Raw genomic sequence first — 18749 nt, forward strand, 5'->3', positions numbered from 1 at the left:
GGTGCTAATTCCGTTATCCACATTTGACCTTCTGTTTTTATACGACAGACTTCGCAACCAGTTGTTAGAATACAGGACAGTGCGGGGTCAGCGCTACGATCCTATTGACTCTAACAGCCGCAAGGACGTATTATTGATCTGGTCAAAGACGTGAATTGTTGCACACTGAAGATAGTAAATTACCGCAAAATGCTTTCTTTGTGATTCTCTGTGCAACTTCACTGGCTCAGATCAATCCCGGAAGTGTAACCTCAATCTGTGTGGTTGTTCATGTTCATGCTAACGATTCTCTTTTTAGTTGTTCTCCATTCTTGATTGTAATATTTTCCTTCGAAAAGTAATCGATTCGTGTTTTCCAATTAAGTTCTGATACGTATTTTTGAATCATTTAGTTACTAGTTGTTGATCAATAACAATCCATTCCTTGCAAGCATAAATGGCCATTAAACCGCAATTGTGTTTCATGTGCCAATACTTTGATACAAAATCATTGAACATTTAGATATTAGTTGTTTACACACAAATGAGATTAATAGTTCTCGAATTCTCTGATTACAGTATTAGATAAAGCAAAACTAATTCTAGCATCTATCATTTCTCTAAACATTATTATTAACAGTTGGATAACACAAGCAAACAAAAAACAGTATAGGTTGTTCGTAAATTTAAAACAATTCTCTAACTTCCGATAAAACTGGAGTAGGAAAACCACTAGCAAATGGGAAAATATGTCAATCATTCACCTGATTACAGTCTGCGCTCGAGACGCGAATGATAAAATCAGCACACAAAAGCACACTCATAGAAAATAACGTTGAAACAAAATTTTTCGTGTAGAGAAATAGGTTGAACGTAAAAAAATCTCGTACCTTTTTATTGTTGATAGTCGAATAGTTGATATTTTAAAATCCGATATTATATCCCGACTCAAATTACCACTTCTTTTCATTGGCCTTTGCATAGCATCTACTTAGGATACAACTTCAAACTACAAAGAATCAACAAACCAAGAATTTCACAAACAGTCACACAACCGTGTACGTAAATATAACTGATGAATCTCTAGCGCAAAATAGAAAATCAAATGTTTTAAATATACTCGACTCGTAAGAAACCACACACGGCAAGCCGGTAAGACGATGTAATAATAGGGAAAACGAAGGGAATTAACAAAAGTATTTATTAGAATCACAAAATTCAGAACAACAAATAAGATGTATTATCTAGTTACAACAAGCAGAGAAACTCAAGTGTATATTTATAATAGTTAAGTGAGAACAAAACAAATGGAAACAAAACACGAAATGTTCGTTCAGACAGAAAAAAAACTCGTGGAAAAGCGTTTAGTGTATCAGATCCTAGAAGTAAATAGATATTTAGTGTGCGGACGTGGGTGGGTGCGCATGGCCGTCGAACGGAATTGATATTCTAGCAAAAAAAAAGAAGTTGATCTGAAAAATATTGCAGACTCTAGTTAATACGGATTGAATAACCATAGACAAAAATTGTGTACCTACCACCAAACAGAAAGAAAAATCTCATAATCAAAAGCATGAACCTACAAAGTCCATACCGAACAAATTACATAGCAAGTAGGATATAGTAGGATTGTTTCACATTCAACGATATCCAATAGATGCAATATATTCATGAAGTACAGCAAATAAACCCAAACTGCAACGTGTCGAGGTTTCTGACCCGATCTAGAGATGAGTGATGCGTGAGTTCAAACGAGTGAAGAGAAATATAGCAAAAGTTACATGAAATGTTGGTTGTATTTCTATTCATCTTCCGAAAATAATCATTCCTTTTTTATTGCAATCTGCCTTTTCAAACAAAGTAACTAGTTGATCCTGTCAGTCATGGAAATTGGATTTCGACTGCAATCGGTCCTGATAATAAAACATCATTTAACTTTCTTAAAATAGCTTCAACAAAAACAGTGTATCGCGAAAAAAAGCAGCCCTCATTTGTTGTTGGTGTACTGCAAATGAAGTTCCCGGCAAAGCACCGTAAATCGAACTGTGTCTTCGGCAGTGATTTTCTCTGTAACGTTGACGGAAAGATTCAGCATATCCTGGACACACATCGGCGTGGAGACGTTAATGCGCTGAATGCTTGGTTGATCACTGGAAGGTTTCGCGGCGGTGTTAAGCAATTGTTTATAGCGCTTAAGCGGCAATCGTCGTTCGTTCTCGGGAAGGAAGTCCACGCGCTTCACGGGCATTCCCACATGAGGACAAACAACGGATTCGACGAAAGAAAATATGCTTCCATAGTAGTTGAAGAACCCGATGGCGCTTGCGCGTAGATCCCGTTCACAGTCTTTTAATTTCAGTTCGGAGCGTTGCTTTGGGTTGAAATTAACAACCCAGCCTGTAAAAGGTAAGACACAGCATTAGCTAAACTTTGGTTTTGAGTGTCCTAGTAGAATACGAAAGTTGAATGAAAGAAAAGTCGGAACTAACTTGAAATTTGACAATTAAATTTCATTTTCCATTCCAATTTCCAGTTCGAACACAGACACTGATGAAACCTGCAAGTTGTAGGCGAAATGCGTTTCTGTTGGAATAAAATTAGTAAAAGAATTCAATTGTGAAAATAGATTTCAACTTTTCTTTCATTCAACCAGACATAGCTTGTCCTTTCAAGAAGAAAAAACAACGGTTTATAAAAGCAAAAAATAAAAGTTATTAATTTCTCATTTATTTGCCCATGCTCGAGCCTTTAATAATACTCAGAACTTATTCCGTCAGGTAATACATTTGACAATGTCTACACTACTAACGATCAATTGAAAGTTGCTATTTCATAGGCTTTGTACAAACTTATGCGAAGGCTGTTCGAAGTCCACTCTCAAAAATGTCATAGGCTTGTTACAACCGAAAGCAGCGCAACGAAATGGTACTTGCAGTAATAGACCGGTCGATCGTTGATTAGCGCGAGCATCCTTAAATGATAAAAGTTGTGGAAAGTCGATTTCACCATTCAGAGACTATTGCCACGAACACTGCCTGCTGGATTTAACGTCGCCATTCAAGTGAATCGAGGTTCAAGTACGGCGGATCGTCAGAATTACGTCACGGTAGGTTTGCCAGGGCCATCCGGATAAATTTTCTTGATACCTACCACGTAAGTTCTACGATAGTTGCTGAGGACACCATTTGTTTCTTGTATGGACTCATCACTGCGACCAGTATCGTTGATCTATTGTGATACCATACTAAGCAACAGTTCTCAAGCAGCACATAGATCAAGGGCAGCACTGCCGCCGGAAGCATATTTGTCCCATGTTACAAAACACGAAAATGAGAAAATCGCACTCAAAGTTGAAAAACTGATTTTTCTAAAATTACTTAGTTTTCATGTTATTATTCATCTCTCTTTGAGATAATGTTGAAAAACTTCACTAAATTTTGTATACAACTTGAAACTATTTTATATGAAAAGGTATATGCAGCGAGACAAATATGCGTCCATTTTTCCAGTGGGACAAATTGGCTTCAAATTTTTTCGAGTTTTTCTAGTATAAACACCATGTTTCCGATTCATATTATAAAAATATATATATAACTAGCTGACCCGACAAACTTCGTATTGCCACAAATTAACCTGTGTTGTACATAAATCATGAATCTCGGATGATCTTTGTCACTTCTCGAGTTTTGCAAGCCCCCCAGTGGGCGGCGCTTCCGACGGCGGGTCACCGGCAACACTCGCGACCGGCTCGTCCTGAATGATCTAGTGTTACTATAGATAGTTTTTGTGGTCTTGTTATTGATTAATGTTTTATGGAAGAGTCTCGAATTTCTCGAGTTGGATTAGTTTTTGAGTTTCGCAAAAATTTCTGTTTTATTTGTATGAGAGTCCATATCCCCCTACCACAGGGGTGAGAGGTCTCTAACTATCATAAAATAAATTCAAGACTCAAAAATCTCCTGCATGCTAAATTTGGTTCCATTTGCTTGATTAGTACTCAAATTATAAGGAAATTTGTATTTCATTTGTATGGGAGCCCACCCTCTTAAAAGGGAAAGGGGTCGTAATACACCACAGAAAAAAAATTCTGCCATCTAAAACTCTCACATGCCAAATTTGGTTCCATTTGCTTGATTAGTTCTAAAGTTATGAGCAAATTTGTATTTCGTTTGAATGGGAGCCCCCCCCCCCCTCCTAATGTGGGAAGAGGTCCTAATTCATCACAGAAAAAATTCTTGCCTCCAAAAACACCTACACGCCAAATTTGGTTCCATTTGCTGGATTAGTTCTCGAGTTATGAGGAAATTTGTATTTCGTTTGTATAGGACCCCCCCTCCTAAAGTGGGGAGGGGTCCCAATTCATCATTGAAAAAAAATTGTCTCCAAAAACACACACATGCCAAATTTGGTTCAATTCGCTTGATTAGTTCTCGAGTTATGAGGAAATTTGTATTTCATTTGTACAGGAGCCCCTCCTCTTAAAGTGGGGAGGGGTCCTAATTCACCATAGAAAATTTTCTTGCTCTCGAAAACCTTCACATGCCAAATTTGGTTGCATTTGCTTGATTAGTTCTCGAGTTATGAGGAAATTTGTATGGAAGTCCCCCCTCTTAAAGGGGAGAGGAGTTATAATTCCTCTTATAAAGAGGGGAGGGGTCTCAATTCACCATAGAATAAATTCTTGTCACCAAAAAAAAAACACCCACATGCCAAATGTTGTTCTATTTGCTTGATTAGTTCTCGAGTTAGGAGGAAATTTGTATTTCATTTGTACAGGAGCCCCCCCTCTTAGAGTGGGGAGGGGTCCTAATTCACCGTAGAAAATTTTCTTGCCCTCGAAAACCTTCACATGCCAAAGTTGGTTCCATTTGCTTGATTAGTTCTCGAGTTATGAGGAAATTTGTATGGAAGCCCCCCCTCTTAAAGGGGAGAGGAGTTACAATTCCCCTTATAAAGAGGGAGGGGTCTCAATTTACCATAGAATAAATTCTTGTCACCGAAAACACCCACATGCCAAATTTGGTTCTATTTGCTTGATTAGTTCTCGAGTTATGCAGAAATTTGTGTTTCATTTGTATGGGAGCCCCCCCTCTTAGTGGGGGGAGGGGTCTCTAACCATCACTAAAACCTTTCCTGGCCCCAAAAACCTCTACATGCAAATTTTCACGCCGATTGGTTCAGTAGTTTTTGATTCTATAAGGAACACAGGACAGACAGACAGACAGACAGACAGACAGACAGAAATCCTTCTTTATAGGTATAGATTATAACGTTAGACAACAAAATGTCAAAAATGACAAAATGTAACATGGGACAGTTATGCTTCCACCGGCAGAGCATGAGGCAGTGAGGATCGCTGAAATCTCATGCAATTTATGCAATAAATCCGAGCTAACAAATTGCTTTCGAAACGATCAACCCGCGGTATGAGTTAAACGAAATCTGAATATCATGAAAAATACCAAGATTAGTAACATGGTCGACTATGCGAAACTCAATTCCATAAATCCCGAAAAACCGAGCTGTTTAATTTAGGCGAATTTTAGCTATTTACCAAAACTCGCATCTCGCAACTTTATTATAAGCCAGTTTTGTATCACCAGTTAACAAATACAGCGCCATTAGCATATACAAGTCTGCGACCAGCACCCAACAGGAAGGTGACGTTTTTAAAGAACAGCGAGAAAAACAACGGCCCTATATTACTAGCTTGTGGAACTCCGGAGGGGTTCGTAACGGGTGACAACTAAAATTTTGGAATTTTTTCTCAAGTTCTCAAGTCAATAGACAAAGATATATGAAGAAGATCTGATTTACCGAAATCAAAGGTACCTACATTGTCCATTGTTGAAAAAAAAGTGCACATTTGAAAACAATCCGTAATTTGCTGTTCGGCGAAGCTTCCGTTTAATGTCGGAACAGGAGCATTGTACTGCAGTCATGTCAACTTTGCGAAAGCATCTCTTAATTCTACCAATCAACTGAAGGCAATTCGTGGCTCTCCAGTTATTTTTATACACCAAGAAACTCAAAATCCCGAGGAAATATTCGATTGGGCGCACAAAGACGGGTCGTGGTTTTTGGGTACAAATGGGATCGAATGGGTATTCAGGAACGATTGTGTTTTTTTGGTGTAATGCGATGATGCTCCATCCGGCCAAAACACGTGTTGTCCATCTGCATGATTTTTTTTTATAGAAACGGGATCAAAATTTTCTTCAGACATTCGTCTGGTGCACATCTTAATTGAAAGCCAAACCAGAGGGTTTGTTGTTGAAGGAACGAGAAAGAGAACGATTTTCTTCTGCTTCCATAACTTTGGCTGGCCGTTCACTACTCTGCTTGCGAATAGTTGTTGGGCATCTTAGAATATAGTAAACAGTCGAAGCCGAGACATGACCGCTTTTTAACCGAGATTTTTGAGGCAGTTCGTAGAAGTGTACAACGCGCTCTCGAAATGCTTCTTGTTTCGACGCCATTTTAAGCAACACTGGGCAAACATAAACAAAACAAAAAATGACAAAAAGAGGATATAAGGAACTAACACATACTTACTCACATTTCTATCTAAGCTCCTTTGTTGTTGAGTATAGGGGCATGGAAAAAATCCCAAAATTTTAGTTGTCACCCGTTAAACTGCGAAGAAATACAAGAACCACACCTTCACACGGTGACTCTCCCGCTTAAGTTCGAGCTTACTCATTGAATCATCTGCTGAGATGCCATGAGCTGGCAAAGTTTACGTAATAATATTGCATGGTCAATTCTATCACAAGCAACCTTCGAGTCTGTGTAAATTGCATCATTAACTTATTTCTTATTCTCCATTTCCGAAATGCAAAACGAAGGCAATTCCATCAAGTTCGTACAAACGAACCATATTGAGTCGTAGAGTGTAGATATATAGTTCGTACTGTCTTCATGCGTTTTTTGCGCCATATCTTTGTTCAACGTACTTATTTTTACTTATTGGTCCATGTCAGCCGGTCCTTCATCTGTCATCAAGACAGTTTCTCGTCAAGAGCCAGGATGTCGTTGGCTGAGCTGCGTCACCATGAGCCTCTGCGGATTCCAGCTGAGTACTTCTCTGCAGAACTCGTTCACTCCTTTCCACTTCCTTCCATCTACGTTGTCGAATTTCTGTTGCTATCGGCCGTTGATAACATCGACGACGGAGTTCCTCATTGGATATCCAGTTGTCAGGCCACCAGGTACGAATGATATAAATTTGGGTTTTGGTATATAGAGTAATCTGAGTTCAGTGCCAAATGTTTCGCAGACCTGCAATGGCACACTGGCCTTCCTGGTCCATGCAGCTATATCAGTCCTGGTAGTGCCATCGGGTTAAAGGTAAATACGTCTATAACAAAGTACATGCTGGCCAGCGGAACCGAGGCCGAACGACGCCGCTTAGGCAATATATTGATCGACGGCGATGAGTTTGAGGCAGTCGACGAATTTGTCTACCTTAGCTCACTGGTAACGGCAGACAATGATACCAGCCGTGAGATTCGGAGGCGTATTATCAGCGGAAGTCGTGCTTACTATGAGCTTCTCTCGCTAAGTTCCCGTACAAAGTGCACCCTGTACACCATGCTTATTAGACCGGTTGTTCTCTACGTGCATGAAACATGGATAATGCTCGAGGAGGACCTGCGAATGCTCGGAGTTTTCGAACGACGAGTGCTAATAATGATCTTCGGCGGCGTACAAAAGAACGGAGTATGGAGGCGGAGGTTCAATCATTAACTCGCACACGCACTGGCGAACCCAGTATCCAGAAGGTGGCTAAAGCTGGACGGATACGATGGGCAGGGCATGTTGCAAGAATGCCGGACAACTACCATGCAAAGATGGTGTTCGCCTCAAATCCGGTAGGAACAAGACGACCATCAGCGCTGCGAGCAAGATGATTAGACCAGGTGGAGCGAGATCTGGCGGAGAGCACTCGATGTCCGAGGAATTTGAGAGCGGTAGCCATCAACCGAGTTACATGGAGAAACTGTTCAACAGGCTTTGTCTTAGGACGGCAAACCACCTAAGTAAGTAATTAAGTAAGGTAGTGCCATCGGACCTTATCTGGCTACATCAATTTGTACTTTATGTTCCATTTTTGAGATACACATTGAAGTAAACTCCAGTAAGTTAGTACAAACCCGGCATGAATCCATCTTGAGATGTAATTCTTCGCGTGAGAAAGGATGATGCCGCTAACAACAATCTCAAATAGCTTAGAGCCAGCCAGCAGACTAGTGATGCCACGATAATTTCTGACGTCCTGTCGATCCCCGGATTTGAACACTGGAAACAAAAAAAAAAGACCGCTTCCATATTTTGGGAAAAGACTTGTTGAAGATTAAACATAGTGAGTCTGCAAGGATATCAGCACATTTATTAAAAACGACAGCCGGAATTCCATCGGGACCCGCCGAGTATGACCATTTTAGTTTCTTTGCGGCAGCCAAAATCATGTCGGTGGTTACTTCAAAAATAGACAAGTCAACTAAGCAGACTCTGGCACATCCCCTGCTGCAATATCAGCTTCTGAGTCGAAAGCAATTCGATCGGCAAAAACAGAAGCGAAAAATTGTGCAAAAAGTTCATACGAATCTGATTCCGATGTCGCTTCAGTACCATCCAAGCAAATATTCAAAGGTACCGAAGAGCATTTTCGAATTGATGAAAGTTCCAATTTTTTTTTCGGATTCTGATCTGTCTACACTCGCAAAACATAAGTCTTTTACAGTCTTGTTGTAGTTCACTATTCAAGCGACGGTAATCCTCACTATGGCATTTAAGGTTAAGCCTCGTTATAGTACACTAGAACCTCTTTTTACGTCCATTCATTTTACGTGATTTCGTTTTACGTCCGAAATTTGAATGAACGTTCTCTTTTTTTACGTCCAAAATTTGAATTAACGTCCTCTCGTTTTACGTCCAAAAATCGAGTGAACGTCCTCTGGTTTTACGGCAAAATTTGAGTTAACGTTCTCTTTTTTACGAACGATTTTTTAAATCAATAGTGGACGTAAAACGAGATTTGAGTGTATAGAGTTTACCAATGTTATAAATGATCTATCTCTTTTAAATAGATGTTTAATAGATTTCCCACAGTATGTTTGACTACAGACTATCAGTTGCAGCTTGAAATTAATTTTATTTTCATTAATTTTACATTATTCAATAATCTAGCAGATACCTTCGCGTGAAAATTGACTAATTTTTATGTCTGGAAATTAAATAAAAAAAACTTATCCAATTTAATTCTACTATGTATATTTTGTTCTTGACAGATACGCATTTCGCCTACGACTTGCAGGCTTCTTCAGTGTCTGTTTTCGAGTTCGAAAACAGGGGAAGCCTGCAAGTCGTAGCCAAATACGTATCTGTCAAGAGTAAAATATACATAGCAGTTATTAAATTGGATAAGTTTTCTTTTTATTTTAGAGCAAAATTTTTGAACAATTGGTTTTGCCGGTCAAAAGATATTAACCCTCGAACACTCGCGTCAACTTTTGTAACACGGTTGCTCGGCGCACAATAGGCCAAAACAAAAAAAACGTGCGCATTATAGTTTTAACTGAGAAAACTTGGTGTTAGGTTTATCAAACCTTTGGAAAAGTTTCTTGAAATTGAAAGCTCTATCGTCTGGTAGAATTTAAATTTTGATTAATCCCTCTAAAACTAAAATAAAAAAATACATTTCTTCAGTTTCAATATAACAGATTGATGTGTTCTGCAAAGTTTTAGAGCATATTATTACAAGAAATTTTGCTGAAGACAGTAATCTTCTGTCTCTTCAGCGAAGATAGAAAAATCTTATTTATGGTATATGAATTTGTAAAATCAGTTTTTCTATTTTAGCTTTTCTTGTTATTGTTGTATGTTGTTATTTTTCATGTATTACAAAGTTGTACAAGTAGTAAAAATACACAACTTTGCTTCATATAGTATACTATGTAGGTTGTTTAGGAACTGTAGAACTTTGATTATAAAAATACTCTAATTTTGACCCCGAATTACTCGACTACCAACAGACGGATGCATTTTAAACATTTTACATTTGCTGGTAGTTTTGCTGCATACCTGCATATACCGATCTTCCCAACAAATTAAAGTATTAATGCATTGAATAACTATGACATTTTGGTCATACATAACAAGTTTATTGAAGAATATACGTTAGTTAAACAACGATTTGTAACCATATAACAATATGGCATTCAAAAACCTACACGTGTTGTACAAAATACAACAGCGTAAATAACCGAAGGTTAATAAAAATTGATGAAATTTATTCAAGAAAACTTAATTGATGTGAATCAAATAGAATGGCATTACAGGAAATTATGCATAGTTCCTATAAACTAGACCTTTACTACACAATGTATATATTGAAGAATAATATTTACTCTTACAACTTACTTTTACTTGCACTTACTCAAATTAGTAACAACTTACTTATGCTTATTCAGCAATTTCATGAAAAAACGAGCTATTGAGCAGTTCCCCCGTAAAATAGGTAAATGACAAAATTTGAACCTTTCTGATTTAGATGAAACTTTACAAACGTGTTTGATAGGAGGAAATATGCACCTTGCATAGATTTTGGCGCCATTTTGATTCAAGAGTCATTTTTAAAAAGGGCGTATTTATTCTCATATGTATTATGTTTGAAAGATTGTATCTCGAAAACTATCGATTTTACCAATGGTAGGAAACGCGGCACCATAGAATTGACCAATGCGAATCACTGTAATCTCTTAATCTATTTTGGTAAAACTCTACCGATATAAACAACATACTTTCAACTATTTTTAGTCAAAATTTCTGTTATGTTTACTCACGCGGTAAAAAGCTACTAACTAATCAGCGTGTCCCGTCATCCAATCAAACATGTTTGTAAAGTTTCATCCAAATCAAAGAGGTTCATTTCAGATTTCAGCTTTTTTTGGACGATTTGGCTTGGAGCTGCTCCTATCAAAATTTAAAAGTGCTCGTATTTTATTCAAATTTTGTAAACTTATTTAATTTCCAAAAAAATTATGTAAATCAACGCACTACGCAACGTGAACCAATAGATGAATTATGTTCCGAAGACGTGTCGTTTTCTATCTCAAATAGCAAGTAAGACCGTATAACAAAAGTTCCTTTCACCACTAGCTGGATTAAATCAGGTTTTTATACTTTATATTACATTCAAACCCAGAAATACACTAATTCCTCACGTGTAGGGAAAAAACAGAACAGTTACGATGGATTGTTCCACGTGGCACATTAAAATCAAAAATAGAGGGGTGCTCTTTTAACAGCTCACTGTAGATCGGACAAAGCACTCTTTCGTCCGTAGTGGATGCTTTGCGAGGATATTCTCAGCGTTGAGTTAATCCGCAGAGCCCTGGGACGTACTTTTAGATCAATCGCTCCCAAAATAGCAGGATGATCGACAGCAAACAGAGCTGTTGCGACGTTGGCGTTGCTTCGCACCTGAAGTGTCTTCAAATATCAATCGGCATAACTTTCGTAACTTGGCATTTGGAGCGGATCTTGTCATGGTAGATGACGAAGAGCGAAGCGCAACAAGCGGCGTTGAATTGCCGTCCCGTTTTGCAATATGGATGCTAGACAATAGAACCGGGTTCAAAACATCTTTTGGCACATTTCTGAAGGTATAAGCCTTTCGAGAATGCAAACTAAAATATAATTCTTTCACTTGCTAGATTAATCTTTCCAGACGAAGCTTTTCCAAAAAGGTTTGAAAAGCACTTTTTCAAAGACCAGTATAAATGTGAATGTCATAATAAGTCAAAACTGAATGCGAATATACGAATTAATTAGTCTATCCGCTAGTGACTATTACTACTAGCTTCAAAAAAAAGTAAAAAAAACAAGTTTTGAAGGCAGTTTTAAAAACAAATAATTCTATCGTGCCTAGATATGTTAATACATTTTCTGAACAGAAGAGTAGTCTCCTTCGAACAATCGTAAATCATTCCGGTGGTACTCACCTTCGCTTAACTGCTCATCGGGTAAGCCGACCTGCAGTTGGGAAACCGTTGGAAGACATTTTTCGGTCTGCAGATAGAACGCAACCAGCAGAATAATCACCCGTTGATTGAAAGGCAAGCTCAACAATTTGACTAACTCCTGCATGAAATAGCACATTTTCTGGAATATTGGGAACGTTCGTACGTAATAGCGGATGATCCGAGAGTTCCAACAGTAAATTTCGCTGGTGAATGAAATTTGGCAGCAAACACTTTCGCTGTGGTTCTTCACGTAGATACATGTGTGTATATCATTATTATCAACGTTTACGATTAACCATTCTGCGGGATTCTCAAGGAAGAAATCCTTTAGCTTACGCAGCAGCAACTCTACGCCAGCACTAGTCTTAATTTTTTCTCCTAAAATAAGAAAGAAAAATTATTTATTGCAAAACAATGTTTGGGAACTACGTACCGTCGTCTATATATAGATTCAGCGGATCCTCATCATATCCTATACCGCTAACTTTAGAGCCAAAACAACTTATTTTAACATTAGGGCATATTTCTATCAGTACTTGTCTTATCTCCGAAAGAATTAGACTAGTTTTCTCGAAATCGCTGAGAATGTTTCCGTTTTCGATAAAAGAATCTAGTTTAGGGTTCTGCAGAAACTGTTTTAATCTTTCAATGATGTTTGAATAATCGTTATCCGGCACCAAAGGTGGAAACGATGGTGTAGGATCTGCACCTCCATGGAATGGCAGTGGTCTCTGGAGACCTTGTGCTGGAATAATCGGAGGAGGCTTTTTAGGGTCATACAACAATGACTGTGTACTCAACTGATTCTGTTGTATATCAGTGTTTGGATGGATCCCGATAGGTGGCAATTTCGGTGGAGGACGGACCATGAGTGGAGCTCCTTGCATGGGATGCATTGGTTGGGGCGCTCCGGGAAAATTCATCGGATGGTACAGCGATTCTGGTCCCAACAATGGACGATTTGGTAAATTAGGCTGGTTGTTGAAGTTCATCGGTGGATAAGCAGCATTGGGATATTGATTCATTGCCGTATAAGGTGGCAACGAAAATACGTTTTGGACGGGTGTAATGCCATTGGTTTTACCATTACAATCATTTAACAACTGTATGGCATGCATCTAGAAAATAATTTAATTTAAAAATTGAATTCCTTATTTTCAACTGATCTTTCGATCCAAAATAACAATCTTACATGATTTTTTCCCCCACTTGTGTAGCAAATTTTCCAAATGGCGAAGGTCATCAATAAGGTTTTAGGGCTCTGAACCGACTCCATACACTTAGCTGAAGAGACCAAAGAATCGATTTGCATCAATAGGTTGTTGATCCCGTTGGCAATTATGAGCGTAGGTTTCTGGCCATGTTTTCTAAGTGTTATTAGATACTGGGAGGTAGTTTCCAGAAATGATTTAGACAAGAAATGAAAACTTATCATGCCTCCCAAAAGTGATCTGGGTAATCCGTTATTATGCAGCCTAGACTGCACTTGCCAAATATATTCGCGATAACTGGCGACGGCTTCTGATCGTATACGTTTTAATTTTGTGCTGGAGTGACCTGCTTCAATAATGTGCAAAAGTAATTCCTCGCCATTAGCCGTATGCCATGGACAAAAGTTGCATCGCATTATCGAGTTGAGGCTACTAATGTGGCCATTGAATTTGATTTCTTCAACGCTTGGCTCTTGAAAACTATCAAAACTGTTAATTTCTTCCAATAGGCCCATCAAGCTCTCCAGAAATTCAACAACGTGGCTATCCAGAACTGCAGTGGAATTTAACCGGCAGATAAAATTTGTGTATGCCGCTAGTTGAACATTGTATTCCCTGATGCGAATTGGTGTCTATTGTAACAATGTTATGATAAGTTCTAAATAGATGATACAGCTTATGTATAATATATGTATTACCTTTTCAGACTGCTGGGGATTCGGCTCCATCATGATAACAGTTATTTTTGCAATTATAAAATTTATTTGGCGATAAGGTTACTGACAGTAAGCTGCGGAGGATTGAGGGACACGCACTCGAAGTCTTCTTTGATATTTTATGTTCTGCAGCTCTATATCAAATTCGTTTAACAAAGAAAAAAAGAAACTTAAACTTACTTTCCAGGATCTTGAATGTTCCTACATTATATGGGTATCAATTGAAAAAAAAACGGGAGAACCTCAATTTTATTTGAGATGTTTATACGCAATGAATCATAAACAAAGTAAACAAAGTTGGAACAGGGTGGACCATACATTTCCATAATATGTGAATGACGGATGATGCCTGACGTTGACGTTTCAATCTTACAGACAGAGATGCCAGATTTTCCAATAATTCTGGGTTTAGTTTTCAGAAGGTCGCAGTCTTGGTCGCATTATCGCAAAATCCGCATGCAAAAGGGTTGATAATGCAACCTTCTGTAAAGTAAACCCAGAATAATTCTGCAACTACTCTAAAACCCTAAACCTGAAGAAAATGCTGGAAATCTGAATAAATTTATCCAGCTTTTTACGAGCCATAATGGCGGACGTGTTCGTAATATTTGAACAGCATTTTTGACATTTCCCTAATACATCACACGTTTTCTTTCCGCGCGTTCACGGTAGAACTAAAAGAATGCACGGAAAGAAAACGTGTGATGTTTTAGGGAATTGTCAAAAATGCTGTTCAAATATTACGAACACGTCCGCCATTATGGCTCGCATAAAGCTGGATAAAGGTTATTTGCATGGTGATCCATGGGCCTACCATTGCTATGAACGGATCTTTTGCTAAAGCAAATGGTAGTACCATTCATTCATTCATACACCACTTTTTCAAATTCTGCTTGGCTGAGGTTGTTATGGGTAATAACGAAATTAAACACGGAATATCTATCGAAAGTAATTTTATTATGACCGCGTCACTCAAGTGCTCGTATAAGAATGAATATAAAAGGAAGAGTATAGTTGTATGTACGCATTCGATAAAAGCAGTGCTGCCAGAAGATTGAAGGAGGTGCCGATGTACGTTGCATATTTTAACACTCCTCCTCAACGTCATACGGCTGAACTAATTTGATGACAAACCTAAAGCGTCACTGTGCTGCATCAGTTTTGAAACACCGAGTGGTTTCGTAAATAAATCAGCTGTGTTTCGCTCCGATGGACAAAATTGCAGTTTCACTTCACCACGGTCACAAACGTCTTTCACGTAGAATTGGCGCGTCTCGATGTGTTTCGACCTCTTTGATGTTCGGCCAGCATTCACAAAAGCAATGCATCCCTGGTTATCTTCATTGATAATCGTAGCATCGACTTGTCGTTCGCCGAGATCTTGTAAAAGCATTCTAAGCCATATTGCTTCTTGACAAGCTTCACTAAGTGCAATATATTCCGCTTCCATCGATGACAGTGAAACGCACGTCTGCTTACGGCTACACCAAGAAACCGCTGTATCACCATAGATAAAAACATATCCGCTGGTCGACTTGCGTGTTGCTGAATCACCGGCCCAATCAGAATCAGCAAAACCCTGTAGACAAGGATTCTTTCCATTGAACATCAATTTCAAATCACAAGTTGTGTACAAATATTTGAGAACTCTCTTTGCTGCTGACCAGTCGGCTTGCGTCGGAGAACTCACCTTTTGTCCCAAAATTGACATACTTGCGGCTATGTCTGGACGACTGTTCACGGAAATGTAAAGGAGAGCACCCACAAGGCTTCTATAGTCGTTATCATTTTCGAGAGGTTGACTATCCCCTGCATCCTTTGCGTAACCTGGATCAATAGGCGTTTTTACCGGCTTCGAATCTATGAGATTATATTTTTCCGTGAGACGTTCGATATAACCCTTCAGACTTATCGAATATTTTCCATTTTTGGATTCAATGTCCATCCCTAGAAAACTTCGCAGATCACCAAGTTCTGTTATATCAAAACATTTCTTCAACTCGTTATTAACTTCAGCAAAGTGTTCACCATCCTCATAGGCGACAAGGATATCATCAACGTATATCAAGATATAAATCCGCTTCCCATCGATTATCTTACTATACAGACAGGGGTCTGCAGTTCCTCGTTGAAAACCTATTTGCTCCAAAACATTATCAATACACTTGTTCCAACAACGAGCAGACTGTTTTAAACCATACACGCTCTTCTGTAACCGACAAACCAATTTCTCCTTGCCTGCGAGAACAAAACCAGGAGGCTGACGCATATAGATTTCTTCCTCCAGGCTTCCATATAAGTATGCCGTCTTAACATCCAGATGTTTAAGTGACATGTTACGATAGCTGGCTACGGTAAGAAGCATACGAAGTGTCGATTGTTTGGCAACAGGTGCGAAAATCTCGTCATAATCGAGCCCGTAACGTTGACTAAAACCTTGCGCCACTAATCTAGCCTTGTATTTAACAACTTCGCCCGATGAATTCCGTTTAAGTTTAAAAACCCATCTGCAACCAATTAGCTTTTTATTCACTGGTGGCTCAACTAATTCCCAAGTTTTATTCAAATGATGCGACGTAATTTCACTTTCCATAGCTTCCATCCAGGACTTGCTGTCTGATCTGGACACAGCATCTTCGAAATTTATCGGTTCCACATCTGTAGATTTCGCGATCCTGGTTTCGTGACAAAATCTCTTCGGTGGTACGCCTATGTTGCTCCGTGAAGATCGCCGTGGAAATCCAATAAAAAGCTCCTCCTCGCTCAATGTACTATCCTGTGAAAAATTCTGATTCTCTGTTAGATTCATACCAGCAGTTGGAGTTTCCTGTTGAACTTCCTCCGGTTCCTGATTCGTGTGCACATCGCTCAAATCAACTTCCGCTTGCAACGGATCCAATAGCCTCTCAGTAATATGGTTATTGACTACATCAGCATCACAAAACTTAGCATCACGACTGACAATAATTGTATCTTTACTTTTATCCAAAAAACGAAATCCTTTACGATTTTCATCGTAACCAACGAACGTCATACTCACGGCTTTGACGTCACACTTCTGTCGTTTTTCTTTGGGTACGTATACCAATGCTTCGCAGCCAAATACATGAAAATGTTTATAGTTAGGTAACTTACCCGTCCACAATTCGTGTGGTGTTCTAGAAACAGCTGCGGTTGGAAGACGGTTTTGCAAAAAATTTGCAGTCATAACGGCCTCGCCCCAGTATTTTTTATTCATTTTTGCTTCCGCTAGCAGACATCGCATCATTTCAGTCAAACTGCGATTTTTCCTCTCTGCAACCCCGTTTTGCTGAGGACTATAAGGAACTGTCTGCTGAAGAATAATTCCTTTTTGCTTGAAAAAATTCTGTAGAGAATGACTCGAATATTCGCCACCGTTATCCGCTCGAATTATTTTTGGATGCTTTCCGAACTGGTTCTGTACCAGATGTACATATTCTTTAATTTTATCCTCTGCTTCACTTTTATGTTTTAGCAAATATACTATGGTATATCGAGAAAAATCATCAATCATTGTCATAATAAACCGATTTCCTCTTGGCGTCGGCGTCTCTAGCGGACCGCAGAGATCGGTATGCACCAAGTCCAGAACAGAATCCGTTTTTGTCTCAGATGCATGGAATGGTACTCTGCTCATTTTTCCTTCGCAGCAGATTTTGCATACCGATCGAATTCCACAGTCAATCAGATTCAAATTTAATCCTAACTCGTTTCGTACAATCTGCTCGATGGCACCAGGTTCGCGATGACCTAATTTTCGATGCCACATATGTTGACAGTTTTCTTGATGTTGAACTGCAACCAGCAACGCCTTTGTGTACTCCTTCAGCTGGTACAAACTAGCTTTGCGTTCGCCTACCGCTATAACTACTTCATCCTTAATCACTTTACATCCATGTTTTTCGAAAATTACTATGCATCCTTCGTCAGTCATTTTACTAACCGAAAGTAAATTACCGCTTAGAGATGGTACGCGCAGAATTTCCTTTACCAAAACTTCCCGAGGGTTTCCCTCTCCATCAACAGCAGTCAATCGAACATTACCGGATCCACTCGACAAAACCTTGCTTCCATCAGCCAGTGTGATTGATATACCTGTATCCGCTTTGAAATCCGAAACGTCTTTTGCCATGTGTGACGTGGCTCCCGAATCCAAAAACCATTTCACACCGCCACTTCCAGATGCGTCTCCACTAGCAAAACAAAATTCTTCTTCTTGCTGTTTCGTTATCTTCGCATTTTGTTCATTACGCTCGTTTTTCTTTCGGTCCTCGACTAATTTGCGGCAATCTCGGCGAAAATGTCCCTCGATTTTGCAATAATGGCATGTTTTTTTCGAGTCTCGCCATCCAAACGGCTTTCCAACATCCGTTTTCAACGCTTTATTTTGATGAACCGAATTTTCATTTCTTCGTCTCCATTCATCCAGAAGTTTTCCTTTAACGTATTCTAAATCGAGTTCTTCATCTCTCCTGCTTTCTAAAGCAACGATCAAGACATCATAAGACTGTGGTAAACTAGAAAGTAAGATGGCTACCATCCAAAAACCACTTAACGTATCACCCATCGCCTCCAAGCGCTGCGACAATTCCATAACGCTGGCGATATGGTCCGCCATATTTCCATCTTCTTCAAGTTGTAAGCGGAGCAGCTGCTTTAACACGTGAATTTTATTTATTAGCGAGGACCGATGGTGAAATCTTTTTAAAGCCTCCCACATATCTTTCGCACTTTCAGCCTTCATCACATGCGTTAGTTGATTATTTTCCAAAGCAAGTCCAATAACTGCACGC

At 39.1% G+C, this 18749-nt stretch overlaps 1 protein-coding gene across 2 annotated transcripts; it reads right to left on the reverse strand.

Annotated features, from left to right (window-relative positions):
* Positions 1-1161: 1161 nt before the first annotated feature.
* Positions 1162-14232, reverse strand: LOC128734503 (uncharacterized). Of its 2 annotated transcripts, XR_008411981.1 has the most exons (6): positions 13918-14232; positions 13201-13851; positions 12442-13126; positions 11988-12386; positions 1518-2376; positions 1162-1451 (listed from the first exon to the last, which is right to left on the reverse strand). XR_008411981.1 is itself a non-coding variant. In XM_053828738.1 (5 exons), exons 1-5 carry the CDS (start codon positions 13948-13950, stop codon positions 1967-1969), a joined length of 2178 nt encoding a protein of 725 aa, XP_053684713.1. In that variant the 5' UTR covers positions 13951-14232; the 3' UTR covers positions 1471-1966. The 2 variants fall into 2 exon arrangements, 1 of the variants encoding a protein (XP_053684713.1); XM_053828738.1 differs by lacking the exon at positions 1162-1451 and having other exon boundaries at positions 1471-2376.
* Positions 14233-18749: the final 4517 nt, after the last annotated feature.

The sequence above is a fragment of the Sabethes cyaneus genome, chromosome 2, assembly GCF_943734655.1.
Source record: "Sabethes cyaneus chromosome 2, idSabCyanKW18_F2, whole genome shotgun sequence".
Classification (NCBI taxonomy): domain Eukaryota; kingdom Metazoa; phylum Arthropoda; class Insecta; order Diptera; family Culicidae; genus Sabethes; species Sabethes cyaneus.

Bases quoted from the DNA above. Each gene is read 5' to 3' on its own strand.
- LOC128734503 (XM_053828738.1), bottom strand. From the start codon at position 13,950: ATGATGGAGCCGAATCCCCAGCAGTCTGAAAAG. The intron at 12,387-12,441 runs GTACGTAGTTCC...TTCTTATTTTAG, and splicing joins GAATCTATATATAGACGACG to GAGAAAAAATTAAGACTAGT. The intron at 2,377-11,987 runs GTGAGTACCACC...TACCTTTTACAG, and splicing joins CGATGAGCAGTTAAGCGAAG to GCTGGGTTGTTAATTTCAAC.